At 37.9% G+C, this 19310-nt stretch overlaps 1 protein-coding gene across 1 annotated transcript in view; it reads left to right on the top strand.

The window, feature by feature from the left end:
- Positions 1–2888: 2888 nt before the first annotated feature.
- Positions 2889–19310, top strand: part of LOC149781360 (uncharacterized) — a 193082-nt gene continuing 176660 nt past the window's right edge. The window contains exon 1 of the mRNA XM_089935449.1: positions 2889–4589. Within this exon, the coding sequence (XP_089791575.1) occupies positions 4034–4589 (556 nt within the window). The 5' untranslated portion in view covers positions 2889–4033. The remainder of the gene's footprint in view (positions 4590–19310) is intronic.

The raw sequence follows: 19310 nt of genomic DNA on the forward strand, positions 1-19310 counted from the left end.
ATTTAAAATAAAGTTCTCCACTTTAGATGACATTTTGACAATGTAAAAGCTTGTCAGTTTCAGTATAGATTTCTCAGATATGTAAAATATTACCTGAGACTTAGAAAATTAAGAGACAAATGAAATTAAATTTTAAAACAAAAGTATTCGGAAATATTTTTGAGAAATTAATATCCCTTACACTTGCTTAGTACACTAGGTTAGAGAAATAAAATAAAATCAATGATTTTGGTCAGGTACACAATGAACTTGACTTTGGACATAATCAGCTACAAGATACCATTTTAGATCCAAAGCATATAATAAATAAATAAACTAACAAAAAATGCACATTAAATATACACATGATATTGTACCATTATGACATCATAGCTTATTTTATGGTATGATGCAGCTGAAATGGCATTTTCATTGTACCATTATGACATCATGGCTTATTTTATGGTATGATACAGCTGAAATGGCATTTTCATTGCACAGAACAAGTTGAATTTAAAAAGTGTGCACTAAATTTGCATTAAAACAACTATTGACCTTTTTTTTTGTTCAATATGAAGTTTTATGAAAAAGTGACCCTATGATACTGACCTCTGCTTTGAGACTGTCAGGATGAGGTTTACTGGCTTAAAAACATCATAATTGACCTCCACTTTGAGACTGTCCATATGAGGTTGACTGGTTTAAAATAAATCATATTGACTTCCACTTTGAGGCTGTAACTATGAGGTTTACTGGTTTAAAATACAGCATAATGACCACCACTCTGAGGCTGTCATGATGAGGTTTAATGGTTTTAAAACATATTGACCTCTACTTTGAGGCTGTCAGGGTGAGGTTTATTGGTTTAAAATACATCATATCAACATCCACTTTGAGGCTGTAACAATGAGGTTTACTGTTTTTAAATACAGCTTATTGACTTCCACTTTGAGGCTGTCAGGATGAAGTTTACTGGTTTAAAATGCAGCATATTGACCTACACTTTGAGACTATCAGTATGAGGTTTTACTGGTTTAAAATACATGTTGACCTCCACTTTGAGGCTGTCAGTATGAGGTTTTACTGGTTTAAAATGCATGTTGACCTCCACTTTGAGGCTCTCAGGATCAAGTTTACTAGTTTAAAATACAGCATACTGACCTCCATTTTCAGGCTGTCAGGATGAGTTTTACTGGTTTACAATACGTCCTATTGACCTCCAGTTGTCAATATGAGGTTTACTGGTTAAAAATACATCATAATGACCTCCACTCTGAGGCTGTCAGAATGAGGTTTACTGGTTGAAAATACAATATCTTGACCACCACTCTAAGTCTGTCAGGATGCGGTTTACTGGTTTAAAAACATCATATTGACCTCTCCACTTTGAGATTGTCAACATGAAGTTTACTGGTCTAAAATACATTGGATTGACTTCTACTTTGAGACTGTATGTATTTACTGGTTAAAAATATATCATAATGACCCCCACTTTGAAGCTGTCAGTATGAGCTTTACTGGTTTAAAATACTTTATGTTGACCTCACTTTATGGCTCTCAGCATGAAGTTTATTAGTTTAAAATGCACCGTATTGACCTCGACTTTGAGGTTGTCATGATGATGTTTACTGGTTTAAAATATATCATATTGACCTCCACTCTGAGGTTTTCAGCATGAGGTTTACTGGTTTAAAATATATCATATTGACCTCCACTCTGAGGTTTTCAGCATGAGGTTTACTGGTTTAAAATACACTATATTGACCTCGACTTTGAGGTTGTCATGATGATGTTTACTGGTTTAAAATATATCGTATTCACCTCCACTTTGAGGTTTTCAGCATGAGGTTTACTGGTTTAAAATACACCAAATTGACCTCGACTTTGAGGTTGTCATGATGAGGTTTACTGGTTTAAAATATATTCAACAAAACTAAGATCAGTAATTTTATCCTTTTAAATTTTTTAGTTAGTAGATGGTGGAGAGGTAAGCAGTGAAATTTGTACTTTTGTTTAAATGATGTGAATTTGGAAGGAAAGAAGACTACTTTTGTACAGTATACAAAGTTTCCATTAACCACCACCATCATCATCATCATCATCATCATCATCATCATTAATTGCATGTTCACTTTTATTTATATTTCTTAAATATGAAAACAATTTTTTTATTATCAATAATTGTTCCAAAAAATATAGGATACATGGATGCCTGTTTTCTTCATTATTAACTTATTGTAGGAATAATATCAATTCAGTCATGAAGTATATTTGTTGTCTCTTCAGAATATCTACATGCCACTAAAATTTAACTCGCTGCCAAATGTCAAGAAGATTTCTGAAATAATTTCCTGCTTTATATGCATGCATGCATTACGTCTGCTTTCATTCCCCTTCTTTCCATTTTTACATATTATTACCTACATGTACATTTATTCATCCAATAAAAATCTGCCAGCACTGCATTTGTTGCACAGGCCTGCACAAGCTGTGATATACTCATGTTAGCTTTATAAATGGAAAAAATATCTACTGCGCAGTGGCAAGAAACCATAGCAAAAAATAGACCTCATTTATTTTTCATGCAGATGCAAATTTGAAAAAAGAAAAAACAGAAAAGCCGTCTGCAGCAGATGTAATAACTGCCGCAGAAAATGAAATATGGCAGAGATCCAAGTCATAAAGCCTGTCATACTGCAGGTTCATTTTATAACTGCAAGAAAACACTGTCATGTGACATGGTTGAGAGGGGGAAAAAGTCTTAAAAATCGTTGTGTAAAAAAAAAAAAATGGCCTGGGGCAATTTGCCAAGCCCTTATTCAGATACAAAGCAGTATTTAAACTGTATTCAGGCTTCTTTTTGCACAGTAGCTCCAAGTCATTCAAAAGCCCACTTTTTATGTGTGTCGTCTGCTACAACTGGCTCCAACTAATGATTTTAATTTGAAGAAAAAAAACAACCTGCATTTCATGTTATGCAGCAATGGTTTTATAGATTGTTTTATAATGTAAAAAAAGTAAAATGAGAGTGCCTGTCTGTGAATTCAGTTGGCTATGTTGTATTGCTTGGCTAGATGGTGATGTCATAGTTTTTTTATGCATGTGTAATTTTTTTAAATTCCAATTATACACATTGAAAATACCTAGTGTATAATGCTGCAGTGCTGAATTTTTATTAGAGTGAAGTGCAGAAATATACCACAGGAAATTATATAACCCAAGGCTCTTTTTTTCACTTTTATCACAACTGGCTGTTTTCAATTCATGTTTGGCATTTTTCTTGTCTGGGATTTTTTTAAACAAGCCAACTGGATCTATTTTGAGATCAGCTATAGGTTCAGTCTGTCAGAATAAGCAGTGTAGACTGGTTGCAATTGCATGTACAGACAAACATCTTAGTTTAACTATTAATTTCGTCTGCTGTTTCAAGATGCAGGAAAGAAAGAAAAGAACTGTTGTATTTTTATAATACATACTCCATGTGCTAATGAGGTTACCACATTTATTCAACTTGACATTAGGTTTGGACAATTTTACAGGTATGATAACCCTTCAGTGAGAAGTATTAAGGAACTGATAGTGATCTGTACATAGCTTACATCTACCTTTACAGTGAGAGGTGTGCATAGCTGTAATAGGTGATTCATTGATGGTCTGGTGGTGCATATGGGGCTGAAAAGATCACTAGCTAATAATTCTTCATTTTGTACTGGAGTTGACATGGGGCCATTGGAGTGACATTTTGGGAGTCTGGACTTTCCATGTGAGTCACTAGAGGAGTAAGGGATATCTTGGAATTAAAAAATGAGAAAAGCTAGGAGACATGCAGACGACATGCATATTGATTACCCGGATGTACATTATCTATGTCTGCAGTTTACCTAGAAGTTATTTTAATTTTTACTGGAACTGCACAGCTGCTTGAAGAATTTTTCAAGTGAAAATAATTGTTCCATGAAAATTTTATTTGTTGGTTTTCTTTTAACACTTCAGGCTGGATCGATTACACAGTTTTAACAATTTTTCTCGAGACTTGGTTGAGTTTTCTGATAGAATGTATAGACCACCACCAGGGGTTGGGGTGGACCCTTGGTATGAAAATTTCAAGTTTTTCCTGACTTACTGGTTACTGTCTTCTAACAGAGATAGGATGGGTGAAGCTGACCAGATGCAACAACAGCCTCCACCCCCACCCCCTCCACCCCCACCCCCACCACCTCCACCACCCCCAGGGCACCATTATCTTCCACCACACCAGAAGCCATCACCACCACCCCACATCAAACCAACATCATCGCCATGGCAACAAAATAAATCTGTGCCAACAAGACCGAATGTGATCCAAAATGAGGGGTATGGGGAAGGATTGAAACCACAAATGAAGATAAATGGCTCACCAAAACAGCAAGGGTTGCCTCCTGGGGAACAAGTGATTATAGACAAAGATCGGAGACATGTTTGTCCACACTGCTACAAAGGCTTTCGATCTCGACAGCAGTTGAATCAGCATAGCCTGGTCCATTCAAATGTTAGGAAATATCGCTGCCATTACTGTGAGAGAGCCTTTAAACAACTGTCCCATCTTCAGCAACATCATAGAATACATACTGGTAAGAGTCTTTCCTTCTGTTTATATCTGTCTCCATCCCATCTTAAGTGGCATCAGAGAGTATATACAGATAAGGTTGTTTTATTCTGCCTTCCTGTCTCTATGTGTGTCTATGAGATTGTCTTCTTTACTAGAATTATATGTGTGTATCATACCCTTATTGCAGGTAGTAGGTGCTTCTGTGTGAATTTTGTATCTTTAACATTGATTGCAGTCTCAACATCTGCAACACCTTGGAATACAGATGGATACCCCTATAGATAGGTCTTTCTGTCCATCTGTCTGTAAGTCAGTCAATTAATTAAAAAAAATATCTTTGTTACCAGCCTCATATAACATTTTTATTCATATCTGTCTGTCTGTCTGCCAGTGTTAACATTAGTAATATAGAGATTAGTTATCTTCCCACTTCAGCATCATCATGAGACACACAGATCTGGATGTCCATAGCATAATCTAACTGTATATCTAATTGTCTGTCTTTATAACAGTCTTTCCAGCAGCCCTAGTTTTTCCTACTTTTTGTCAAACTTCCTACTTTTTCCAAAAAATGGCTCTACTGTCCCTATTTTTTTCAATTTTATGTTGAAAATTGATGACATATTGCATAAACATCTGCCGTAGTTAAGCAAATTCAGACATGGTCTCTATGACGTGGAGCTGGATGTGAAGGAAGATAGCCAAGCAACCAAACTCATGTTGTATGTAAGAGCATGCTTTTGTTCAAGTTTACAAACATAAGTCTACAAACTTTCTCATTTTTCAGTAATTTACTTAAATTTCATACAATATTTCTTCTCCTATTCCCCAATTGTTTTTCTTAAAAAGTTGCCCTACTTTATCCATACTCTTATACAAAGGGTTGCTTGAAAGACTGTCTTATTTCTTATCTATTTAACTGTCAGTGTTACCGGTACTTAACTTTCAGTGTTACTTAAAGCTGTCAGTGTTACTTTACTGTCAGTACTACTTAATGCTGTCAGTGTTATTTTACTCTCAGTACTACTTAAAGCTGTCAGTGTTACTTAACTGTCAGTACTACTTAAAGCTGTCAGTGTTAAAGCTGTTTTACTTAAATGTCTGTGTTACTCAAAGCTGTCAGTGTTACTTAACTGTCAGTGTTACTTAAAGATTTCAGTGTTACTTAACTGACAGTACTATTTAAAGCTGTTAGTGTTGATTAAATCTGTCAGTGTTACTTAACTGTCAGTGTTACTTAAAGATTTCAGTGTTACTTAACTGTCAGTGTTACTTAAAGATTTCAGTGTTACTTAACTGTCTGTGTTGTTTAAAGCTGTTAGTGTTACTTAAAGCCATCGGTGTTACTTAATGCTGTCCCATACTCATTAACAACATGGAATTTCTTGTACATTATGGAGTAATTCTCAATAATTTTTTGTCGTTGTTGTTGCCATAAATAAGTTACATTAAAGGTTGGCCTAATGGAATCCTTATTCTGTCAGTTAGGCTGAATATGCATACAGCATTATTATTGTGAAAAATAGATACAAATGTCAAACATCTCTATCATTTAAATAATGCTATTTTACTTTTACTTTCAAGCAAGACCTTGGACCCATCTGATTAGTTATTAGATGTTCTGAACAGACTTTGTTACAGACATTTTTGTTGTCTTAGTTTAAATAATACCATTATCAAAGAATGAGTTGGAAACAAAATCCTCAAGATTTTTTTTAATTATTCCTCAGAATTGATAGTTTTAGCAATTTACTTATAAAATTTTGTACCCAATTGGTCACTTTTTTCACAAATATTTTCATCTACCCCATTTCCAATTATCCTAGATATGTCACCCTGCCAGCAGATTTCAGTAGACACAGTTTTTAATTTTATTTTTGTCATTAAATCTGTAGAGAAATTACTATTTAAGTTTCATACATGCATGTTTAAAAACTCCAAACATAGTAGTAATGCATATGCAGAATTTCAATAAGTCTGATCCTAGATGTTGTCCAAGACGATTTCGTACTGTACATGTCTACATGTCAGTCAAAAGTTAATTCTGTGGATATTTAGTGTATTTTTGGTACATATCAGTGCTTATACTATAACTCTTGTCTGTCTCTACATTTGTCTGACTATCCACCAGTCTGGTTAAGTTTTGCATATCATAAAATCTCTGGCATGTTAGTGGGGCATTTGTATTCTATGAGCACATTTCTGGTTTAAATATCAGCCTGATGTCAGGGTTAAAGGTTATTGTGCTCTGCTTGACCATTTGTTTATTTTACTTTTTATAAGCCCATCCACCCACCAGCATGTGATACAAAATGAAATAGCTACAGCTGTCCATATACATCTGTCTGCCAGTGTCCATCTGTCTGCCAATGTCCATCTGTCTGGACATGTCCAGCTGTCTGTCAGTATCCATCTGTCTGCCAATATCAACTGTCTGCCAATGTCCATCTGTCTGGAAATGTCCAGCTGTCTGTCAATATCCATCTGTCTGCCAATATCAACTGTCTGCCAGTATCCATCTGCCTGCCAATGTCCATCTGTCTGGAAATGTCCTGCTGTCTGTCAGTATCCACCTGTCTGCCAATATCAACTGTCTGCCAATATCAACTGTCTGCCAGTATCCATCTGCCTGTCCATAAATGTTTTCTTTTCCAGAGTATAACTCTCAAACCATTCAAGGTATCTCTAACTTAGCACCCATATTGGACTTAAAAGTCCAGATGTTCTTTCTGCTATTCATGATCTTGCAGTTTCAATATGTTTATTTTGTCCATTTTTCTGTCCACCCATCCATCCATCCATTGCATGCACTGTCATTTCCAGTGCAAAACCATTTAAGATATCTTTGCCAAATTTGTTACATATATTAAACTATTAGTCAAGATGCATCTTTTTCTATTTATAATATTTTTAAAAGTTTCAACACTGTTTAATATTTTTATTTGTTTGTTCATCCATCCATCAATCATACACACCTTCATTTCCTATGCATAAATCTCAAAATATGTTAACACTGGTACACTTCTTAAAACTAAATGTGCAGGTGTGTCTTTTTCTGTCCACAATTCTGTAGTTTCAGTATTTTAGTGTAATTGTCTGTCTGTCTGTTCATCGGTCTGTATATACATCTTATCATTATTCACACTTTTATTTTAATGGCAAAAGTTCAAAACCTTTTCAGAAATCTCTCTTGGCACACATATTAGACTAGTGGTGTAGATGTGGCACATATATTAGACTAGTGGTGTAGATGTGGCACACATTGGACTAGTGGTGTAGATGTACACATATTAGACAGTGTTGTAGATGTGGCACATATATTAGACTAGTGGTATAGATATGGCACACATTAGACTAGTGGTGTAGATGTGGCCCATATATTAGACTAGTGGTATAGATATGGCACACATTAAACTAGTGGTGTAGATATGGCATACACAATAGACTAGTGGTGTAGATGTGGCACACATTAGACTAGTGGTGTAGATGTGGCCCATATATTAGACTAGTGGTATAGATATGGCACACATTAAACTAGTGGTGTAGATATGGCACACATTAGACTAGTGGTGTAGATGTGGCACACATTAGACTAGTGGTGTAGATGTGGCACACATATTAGACTAGTGGTGTAGATGTGGCACACATATTAGACTAGTGGTGTAGATGTGGCACATATATTAGACTAGTGGTATAGATATGGCACACATTAAACTAGTGGTGTAGATGTGGTACACATATTAGACTAGTGGTGTAGATGTGGCACATATTAGATTAGTAGTGTAGATGTGACACACATTAGACTAGAGGTGTAGATGTGGCACACATATTAGACTAGTTGTGTAGATGTGGCACATATATTAGACTAGTGGTACAGATGTGGCACATATATTAGACTAGTGGTGTATATGTGGCACACATTAGACTAGTGATGAACCTTTTGCTGTTCACAGTTCATCAGTTTCAATATTTTTAATGTTTTTATCAATTTGTCTCTCATTCCTTGTACTATTCCATTATCCATACTTTAGCTTATATGGCAAACTCCAAAAACCATTTAAAATGTCTCTTTGAAATTTAGTAAATTACTTGGACTAACAGTGTCACAGTTTTACAAGTTAACAGTTCTTCCATATGTCCATAATACACACTTCAATTTCTGAATTATGACTCAAAATATTTCATTTTGTTATGTGTTTGTTTGTTTGTCCATCTTCTATCCATTAACCACTCTTCTCTATTTAGGGGAAAAACTCAAAAGCCATTTAAGATTTCTCAGTGAAATTTGGGATACTTATTAAACTAGCAATACAGAAATACCATTTGCCATTCACAATTTTTTATTTCAATATTGTTTAACATTTTTTCAATTTATTGGTTAATCATCAATCTAAAGTTTATACTTTCAGTTCTGAAACAAAACTTATGATTACTTCCCTCGGTACTGTGTGATTATAAAATCTTGAAAATAAAGTTATGGAGTATGTCTTTTGAGAAATATTTTTAAAGCATATTATTTTTTAACTATTGAATTTATTTCAACCAAGCTTGGCATAAATGTCAAGCAAGTTGTGTAGAGGTGCCTTGTGGTACTTGGAATTTTCTTCATAAAATACTTATATGTTACCATGGAAAACAAATATACCATACCTAGTATATAAATTGAAAGTGCTGGACCTTATGGTACTGGCATAAGTAGTAAACAAATTGAAAGTGCTGGTACATAGGATCCTGTTATAAGTAGTATGCAGATTGAAAGGTCTTAAAGTGCTGGATGATAGGGTATTGTCATTAGTAGTACACAAATTGAGAGTGCTGAAACATAGGGTACTATCATAAGTAGTATACAAATTGAAAGTGCTGGATGATAGAGTACTTTAAATATGAATAAAATACATAAGAAAGTAAGTGGGAGGAATATCATAATAGATTACCCATGTTTATGATTGTAAAGATATACACTTGTGCATCAATAATTAAAATATTTCAGTATGGAGAGAATCTTACAAATTGCTCATTTCAAATGAAATTCCTGAAATGAGTAAAAACGTTATTTTTGCGAGTCTTGGCAAGTGGAAGATGGAAATTATTCAATGATTTTTATAAATTTTCTTAAAAAATTAGAACAGATGTAAGATTTTATTTATCACAAATTGAAAAATTCTGATTTGATTTAAAAAACCAAGCCATAGTGTCATGACATTACTTTGACATATTTATATCTTTGGTAATTATGCCTTTCTTTGGATGATGTTATGGTTCATTTGGGATATCATAAGGTGTTATCACATGTGTTACATACATAAAAATTATAATATAGATATAAACAAAAACCTTTTTTGAGCTGCCTCTGCTATGAATGACCACCTGCCATTTACAACCACAATCATCGTGCATCACCAGTTTTATTATATATGTGCGGTGTCAGAAGCTATCATCTACAGAATGAAGCCAGCCCTTCATTCTTGACAAAATATGCATTTCTACAACAATATAAATGACTTCATTGAACATCTCAGATCTTTAATTCTTTGTATTATGACCCCATATAAGGATCTACAGGAAATTGCCCATTGTTCTAAACTATACTGGTAGAAGCATGATATCACAGAGAGATAAAGTGCATAAACACCACTGACCTTTACTTAAACCTTTATAGCCACAATTGCACATGAGTATTTATTTGAACCAAAAATAAAAAATGTTTAGTCTGGCTAATGGTTTTCTAAAATCTACATGTTATGCAGGTAGGGTCAGATGCTACAGACTGTAAACCAGACTAAAGTACATGTCATGAAATGCCACTGTAATGCCAAAGTCATATAAATCCATGTTGCATTTAACTATTCCTTCTTCAAAATCAAGGATGTTGATAGTCATTTCAAAGGTTCATATTGTTGATTTGTCCTTTGAGAGAAACTGCACAATGATTAGTCTTCTTAAAAGGGCTTGAACTATAGCGGTCAAATATATTACCTTATTTTGAGTCAGTCTGTAATGTCTCTCTGGGACTAAACTGAAAACAGTTGGACATACATAGGGAGGAGGAAGAGCCCTACCTAATATTCATTACAATTTTCTAGGTTTTCTACCACAAAGTCCTTCTGGTCTATACACTTTGTTTGGTCTTTTTGAAGCACTTCTGGAATAGGGTCACATAGTAGAACTGGATCAATCTCTTTGGAGATGCATAAGGCAATGGAGTCTCTTCAAAAAGAGGAAATAAGCAGATGGAGAGTGAGTCACACCTCCATGAGGAAGGATTAACACCCTCTCCACTCCTGTATGGCAGAGAAGCTTTTCTTGCAATGAGAAAAGAGCAGCACCCTCTCAGACCCTCAAACCCATTCAAGCCACTCTGTAAAGGGAGAGTTATGATCGATGTTTTTAAGATCTGAGGAAGGTCTTCCTCCAGATCAGTTACCTGACCAGTCATTGACAGGTGACTGGACAATGGCAGATGAACAGTCACTGGGCACCAGGCACAAACCACTGGGCACTCAGCACTGTTCACCATCTACCAGTCATTGATTACCAGTCTGTTATCAGGTGAGCTCTGGGACTGAACTTAAAACAGATGGATATATAAAGGGAGGAGGGTGGGCACTACCTCATAGTTTTCTTCCTACATATCAGAGGCACCTGACTAGTCACTGACAGGTGACTGGTCAATGGCAGGTATTCAGTCACCATTCACTGGGCATCAGGCATCAGTCGCAAAGCACCATCCACTGGTCACTTGTTACCCACTGGTCACCATCCACCAGTCACTGGCCGTCAAGCAGCAGTTTACAAGTACCAGCCAGCAATCTTTGGAGCTACCTTGTTATGGGGATAGAGCTCCAGTTGAGTCTCCATCCTCCTTGCTATTGAAACCCTTTCATTTTGTTTGATTTAATTGCTATGGGGTATGGGGTCATCCAGTGCAGTGGAGGAATTGATCTTTTTCTTTTATACAGCCATGGACTTCCAGCAATTGGCATCAGACTCAAGAGATCAATTTTGTGGCCCATAGACTGCTGTAACCTTCTTAAAATCTGCAGATATTAAAAGGATGGGGTAGGTCCTCTACCAAACAACCCAGGAAGGTTGAGGGGTGCCTTCACCCTCCTTTCAAGTCTGCCATCAAAGACATTCCCCTTGGTATATGGGAAGACCTTCCCCTTATCTCCAGGTCTTCACCAAAAGAGAGTGACACTGGGGGAAATGTCCTGCCTCCTGTGATCAAGAGCCAAATGATGTCAGTAATTGATGACTGTCATAAATTCAACACATAACAGGTTTAGGTGGCACTACCTCCATTACAGTCCTCTTCCCCCTCCAAACCAACCTAGATGGTGAATGAAGAAGAGGTTTGGTCTTGCAACATGGTGGTCAATGAAGTTCACCATCTTCTACCCATGGATCTTTCTCCTAAGCCTTTGCGCTTGAAGGAATCAAAAATTCTCTCCAGTTTAAAAAGACTGTCCAGGATGGCCTTCCTGACTTCATCATAAATTGTCAAGGAGATTATGCACTAGGCAGCACTGGGGGTGGTTCTTCCCACTTTGAATGCTGGAGCATCCCAACTGAGTATTTTCTCTGGGATTTGTGCAAACCTTCCAGTCAGAACAATGGATGCCTTAGAGTTAAAGTCTAGGCCAGTGGTCACCATTTTCTCACATGCTGATCCTCTTATGGACTCTCTGTCACCAGCCACACTTCATTGCTTGTTGGAGTCTGTGACCAAGACATCTCAATAATTTTTGCTGTGTCCTTAGCATTATTGCCAGAGTTTCTCCACCCTTGCTGGGATGTTGTTTTGGATATTTCCAAGACCTTACTGGAGCACAGTATGGACCTTCTGCAGGCTGTTGCACTGGAGGAATAACCCTCTTCAAAGGTCTCATTCCTTCTTTGGCTTACCAGGACCAAAGGGACCAGCAACACTAATGCCTCACATCTGCTTCTGGCCTATCAAAAGCAGCTAAGAAGTGGGTTCACCATGACCACCTTCAGGTGCCTTTAGTGAGGTTCTTGAAAACCATGTTGCCCTGCTCCAGAAAGCACCCCAAATTCAGACCTCCCCTTAGTTGCAGCTGTGGTCACCAGAGAGGCTAAGGGAGGAATACCTTGTTTACCCTTCAACCATTTCTAAGGAAGGGAGTAACCTTAGGAACTTCCTTTTCCTTCTGTGATGTGTACCTTTTCCTTCAGTTCTGTAGGTACCAGACTTTCCGTCTTTTCAGAGGCTTGGTCAAGCATGATGATGATGGGTGGGTCCTCAATTATAATGGAGGAATTCAGCTTTGGTTCAACTTCCTCCTCTGGTAAGAACCCACATGTGATTCCACCAGTAAAACTTTGCATAATTAAAGGCCACTCTCTCTTCTGCAGAAGGTTGAAGTAAGGAGGGGTCTATCTTCCAGTCTCTGACTTTTGTTCCCAAGAAAGGTGGAAAGTTTTCATCTAACTATTGACCTTTCAACCTTAAACAAGTTTTTGCAGGAGGAATCTTTCAAGATGGAGATCATGACCATGGTAAGGAATGCAGTTAGGCCCTCTCTATATCATTCCTCTTCACATAAAGTACCTACATTTTTGCTTGGAGTGAGAGGTCTTCCAATTTCACATTTTGCTATTCAGCTAAGCATCTGCACCCAAAGATTTTACCATAGTTATGGGAGTAGTTGCTGTCCATTTAAGGCCACTGGGGATCCAGTATTTTGATAATTGGTTGGTCCAAATGGCCAGTTTGAGTCCCTCAGACAAGCTCCTGCTCAGTTTTGGTCCATAGTGACCTGGTTAGGCCTACGTATACCCATCCTAAAGAAATCAGAGCTGATTCCATCTCAAGGTATGAACAAAGGATTAGTCTGTGTCCTGTAGAACAGAGTAGACAGAATCATGGCCCTATTGTGCTGAAAGCCATGACCCTGCCAGCTTATCTGTATTTATCCCTTTTGTGAACCGTCAGCTTCATAGCAAAGCTTGTGCACCCTCGAGTTTCTCCTTCTGGAAACAAAATTACACAGGATCCTCTGATGGCTCTGATTTCTCTTTGACCAGATTTCCACTATCATCAGAATTCATGGACAAATCAGAACTGCTTTTGGGCAGGAATCAACATTTGCACCTCTGAACCTCACTCCTATCTGTTTACAGATGAATCAGATGGGGTATTCATCTTGACCAGCCCAGGGCAAATGCCTCAGAGAAGGAGAGCAAGCAATCTTCTATTGCCAGATTCCTTCCTCCTACCATTCACTGATATCTTGTTAGTGGTCTACATCTTTGAAAAAGGATGAGAATTTCTCTGCATGCACCAGGTCATAGGATTGGCTTCAAGAATCTTCTGAAAGTTACCTATGGGAGGATGGATTCTCATCATACAGCAAGCTGGGTAATCTATGTCCTCAAAAGGATAAGGTACACAATAGCAACAGGTAAATATTACATTATTAGTTTTACCCCCTCCTCCACCCCACCCCTAAAAAAAACCCACTAAATTTGTTGGGAGGTCAGTGGCCATGGATCTTTTACTAAATTATCTGGCCCCCAACTAGCTCGAAAAAATATTCTTAATCAGATTTTAAAAAAAATAATTATATCTATTTAATTAGTTGAAAATTATTATCTAGAGGTAAACAAAAGAATATTCAAGCTAGAAAGAATATCCCAGCTCCCCAACCCCAACCCCCCCAATTATAGATACTGTAGTTAAAATATTAAACAATGATGGTCAAAGATATTTCAGCATGCATTCACAAGAATTATGATTTTATGTTGAAGGGCATTTATAACTATCTATATTAATTAGTTCTCCAGTAGATTTTCTTCCTCTGGTTTTGAAAAAATAAGTTTTTCTGCAGTATTAAAGGATAGGACTTCCACACAAGTATTTAAGTCACAAAAAGAATAGGACTTCCACACAAGTATTTAAGTCATAAAAGGATGGGACTTCCACACAAGTATTTAAGTCACAAAAGGATAGGACTTCCACACAAGTATTTAAGTCATAAAAGGATGGGACTTCCACACAAGTATTTAAGTCATAAAAGGATGGGACTTCCACACAAGTATTTAAGTCATAAAAGGATGGGATTTCCACACAAGTGTTTAAGTCATAAAAAGGATAGGACTTCAACTGCAGAATTAAAGCCATTAAAGGATGGAACTTAACTGCAGTAATAAAACAATAAAAAAGGATGGGACTTTAACAGCACTGTTTTAGTCATAAAAGGATGGGACTTCAACACAAGTATTTAAGTCACAAAAAGGATGGGACTTCAACTGCAGGATTAAAGCCATAAAAGGATGGGACTTTAACAGCACTGTTTTAGTCATAAAAGGATGGGACTTCAACACAAGTATTTAGGTCACAAAAAGGATGGGACTTCAACTGCAGTATTTAAGTTATAAAAAGGATGGGACTTCAACTGCAGAATTTAAATCATAAAAAGAATGGGACTTCAGAATGCAGTATTTAAGTCATAAATATGGAGGAAATTTCAACTGCAGTGTTAGAGTCACAAAAAGGGATGAGATTTCAGCTGCAGTATTAAGGTCATAAATAAGATTGGATTTCAACTGCAGTACTCAAGCCATAACAAGTATGGAACAAAGCACTATATCTTCAAAGTAAAAAAGGAGTCAGTATTAAATGGCTGGTAAATGTAACAAAAACATGATTAATAAATATCAATTTTCTTTAGTTCCAAATTTTGAGAATTTTTTTTTCATTAATGTGCAGAGTTGAGTTTCTCATCAATATTAACATTCTGTGAGTATTGTTTTGCACAATTGACATGGAATCCGGTTGACACTAGTCAAACCCACACATGTCAATACTTACACTACTGTTGTTAGTGATGTCAGACAACATTACAATGCACACTAAAACGTGTTGGATCTTGAGGCTTAATGTACATCACATACATAACTGCCACTGCATATCATGTTCCATTTAAAATCAGCAGAACTTCATTTTGTAACAATTGTTCATAAAATTTTCAGTTTACACAAATAACTTAAAACTAATTCAGATGAGATAGGAGTGAAAACAGAAAACTGATTTCATATCATGTGCAGTACTAATGACTAGGCGTGGTTATTTAATTCCAGGTGACATGTCATTTAATTAGGATGTATCATTAATAGTTACCTAAGGATGTGTATATGAGTTAAAAAGATTGCAGACAATCACATTGTTTTATCATTCAGTGATCTTTATGTTTCTTTAAAAACATTACAGGGACAAATTATACTGAGACAACCATGAATTTTTGTAACTTGTTCTTAATGGTGGGAAAATGATCAACAAATGGAGCCAAAGTAATAAACTTAATCAGATAAATCCGGACTATTTTCTCAAGCATAGCATTGTGACATTCAGTCACTTATCTGTGTCCCTTGATACTATTTAATGAGTAACGCAGTATGTGTCTCTTGATACTATTTAATGAGTAACACAGTCAGCGCCCTGTGATACTATTTAATGAGCAATACAGTCAGTGTCCCTTGATACTATTTAATGAGTAATACAGTCAGTGTCCCTCGATACTATTTAATGAGTAATACAGTCAGTGTCCCTTGATACTATTTAATGAGTAATACAGTCAGTGTCCCTTGATACTATTTAATGAGTAATACAGTCTGTGTCCCTTGATACTATTTAATGAGTAATACAGTCAGCGTCCTGTGATACTATTTAATGAGTAATACAGTCAGTGTCCCTTGATACTATTTAATGAGTAATACAGTCAGTGTCCCTTGATACTATTTAATGAGTAATACAGTCTGTGTCCCTTGATACTATTTAATGAGTAATACAGTCAGTGTCCCTTGATACTATTTAATGAGTAATACAGTCTGTGTCCCTTGATACTATTTAATGAGTAACGCAGTATGTGTCCCTTGATACTATTTAATGAGTAATACAGTCAGTGTCCCTTGATACTATTTAATGAGTAATACAGTCTGTGTCCCTTGATACTATTTAATGAGTAATACAGTCAGTGTCCCTTGATACTATTTAATGAGTAATACAGTCTGTGTCCCTTGATACTATTTAATGAGTAATATGAAAGTCCCTCATTATAAATGCTCTCAGTATCATTCCTTTATAGTTATGGATCTCATTCTATTGGATATAATTACACTATAATTAAATGGACAGTGACATAGTCAAAACAATTAGCAGTTTAATTGAGGTGGCCAGTATATTATTAGCATGTTTGATATGTATTTGAGTGTTATTCTTCTTCTTCTTCTTGGCATCCGTCCGTCTACGGGAGACGATGGCATAGCTCCAAAGTACGCTTTTGCTTATCCTTCTTTTTAGCTCTCTTTTCAGCTTGCTTTATTCTTCTCTTTTCCTCTGTGTTTTGAACTCCCTGCCTGACAGCTAGATGCCAGCTGGAACAGTTGTTTGCACAGCTCTCCCAGTCGTTGACATTGATGTTTGCTGTCTTCATATCCTTCTTGCAAACATCTTTGTAGCGCAGATGTGGTCGTCCAGTTGGTCATGCACCTTCTGCTAACTCCCCATATAACAGGTCCTTGGGAATGCGACCTGGGTCCATTCTCTTGACATGGCCGAGCCAGCGAAGGCGCCTCTCGCTGAGTATGGAGAACATGCTGTTCATGTTGGCGTGTTCTAGAACCTCTGTGTTGGGTACTTTGTCCTGCCACTGGATGTGCAGAATGCGCCGCAGACATCTCAGATGGAAGCTGTTGAGTTTCCTCTCGTGTCTTGCATAGGTGGTCCATGTTTCGCTGCTGTAAAGAAGTGAGCTGAGCACGCACGCTTGGTAGACACGCAGTTTGGTCTTCTCTGTGAGGTTGGGGTTGTTCCAGACCCTCTGGTTAAGTCTGGCCATCACTGCTGCTGCCTTGGCAATTCTGCCGCCCACCTCAGAATCAATGGAGAGTGAGCTGAAGATGTTAGACCTGAGGTATGTGAAGTTCTCGACAACTTCCAAATTGTACCCATCGATGGAGACAGAGGGAGGGGAGTCTGTGTCCTGTGCCATGACATTCGTTTTCTTCAAACTGATGGTCAGTCCAAATTCCTTACATGCATGGGAGAGGCAGCATACTAGCTGCTGAAATCCATCTTCCGTGTGTGATGTCAAGGCTGCATCGTCGGCAAAGAGCAATTCACGTATGAGTACCTCTGTGACTTTAGTCTTATCTCGGAGACGGGCGATGTTGAACAGCTTGCCGTCAGCCCTGGTATGGATGTACACTCCCTCACTGCAGTCCTTGAATGCATACTGGAGAAGCATGGAGAAGAAGATGGCAAAGAGCGTCGGTGCAAGGACACAGCCTTGTTTGACTCCGCTAATGACTGGGAATGCTTCAGATGTTGCGCCATTGAAGCACACTGTGCTGTGCATGTTCTCGTGGAACGACATAATGACAGCAAGCAGACGTGGGGGCAGCCGATCTTCTGCAGGAGTCTGAAGAGTCCACTCCGACTAACCATGTCAAACGCCTTCGTCAGGTCTATGAAGGCAATGTAGAGGGGCATCCGCTGCTCGCGATACTTCTCCTGCAGCTGACATAGTGAGAAGATCATGTCTACAGTTGACCTGCTGGCTTGAAATCCACACTGGAACTCTGGGTAGACGCGGGAGGCTAGGATCTGCAAGTGCGCCAAGGCAACACAGGCGAAGGCCTTTCCGACGATGCTGAGGAGGGAGATGCCCCGATAGTTGTTGCAGTCGCTACGGTCTCCTTTGTTTTTGTACAAAGTGACAATGTTGGCGTCACGCATGTCCTGTGGGATGTATCCCTGTTCCCAGCAAAGGCAGAGGAGTGTGTGTAGGGGCTGGAGCAGTGCTGGTTTTCCGCTCTTGAGGACTTCAGGCGGAATGCCGTCGCTTCCAGGAGCCTTCCCACAGGCAAGGCAATCGATGGCTTTTCCGAGTCCTTCCAGGGTGGGCTGTGTGTCTAGCACCTCCATGACAGGCAGGTCTGGAATGGCGTCCAGGGCAGTTCCAATGACATTGTTTTGGGTTGTATATAGCTCGAGATAGTGCTCAACCCATCGCTGCAGTTGTTTCCCCTGGTCTATGATGACTTTGCCCGTCTTGGACTTGAGGGGGGTGGTCTTGTAGCTGGGGGGGCCTGTCGCCTTTTTGATACCCTCATACATTCCTCTTGTATCCCCGGTGTCAGCAGCTGTCTGTATACTGTTGCAAAGGTGCAGCCAGTAGGTGTTGGCACAGCGGTGGGCGGTCTTCTGGGCGTTATTCCTTGCAATCCTGAGGGCTTGTAGTGTTCTGGGGCTAGGTGCAGCCTTGTTGAGTGTTATTATCTGGGCCAAAATATTTGGCCACTATGCAGAAATAGGTGGGTTACTTAGGAGACAGTTTAGAGACAGTATATTCTTGCTTACAAGTCCAGTTCAACAGCAAACAAAACAGATCTTGATCTACCATACATGTGCCAGAAGGTTATGGTCTACGTTGTTTGTTCTACTGATTACTCCTAAAAAGCTGCCTAGAACCAGATCTACCAGTGTATGTGATGGCAATCTGGGTCTTTGCAGTTTGCAATTGGACTCATGAATTCACTCAAGGATAGTCTTTCACTGATTAAAAAGAAACAATCTCACTTTTTTCAAATCATTAAATGCCATATGAGAGGGGGATTGCATAACCATATACATTGCTCCTTTTTTACATATATAATGTTTTTCAAGGGAGCCATAATGATGACTGGTGTTATAATTGAGGGAGTCTTATATTGAGAAATG

The sequence above is a fragment of the Sinohyriopsis cumingii genome, chromosome 15 (genome assembly GCF_028554795.1).
Source record: "Sinohyriopsis cumingii isolate HCF-2022 chromosome 15, ASM2855479v2, whole genome shotgun sequence".
In the NCBI taxonomy this organism is placed as follows: domain Eukaryota; kingdom Metazoa; phylum Mollusca; class Bivalvia; order Unionida; family Unionidae; genus Sinohyriopsis; species Sinohyriopsis cumingii.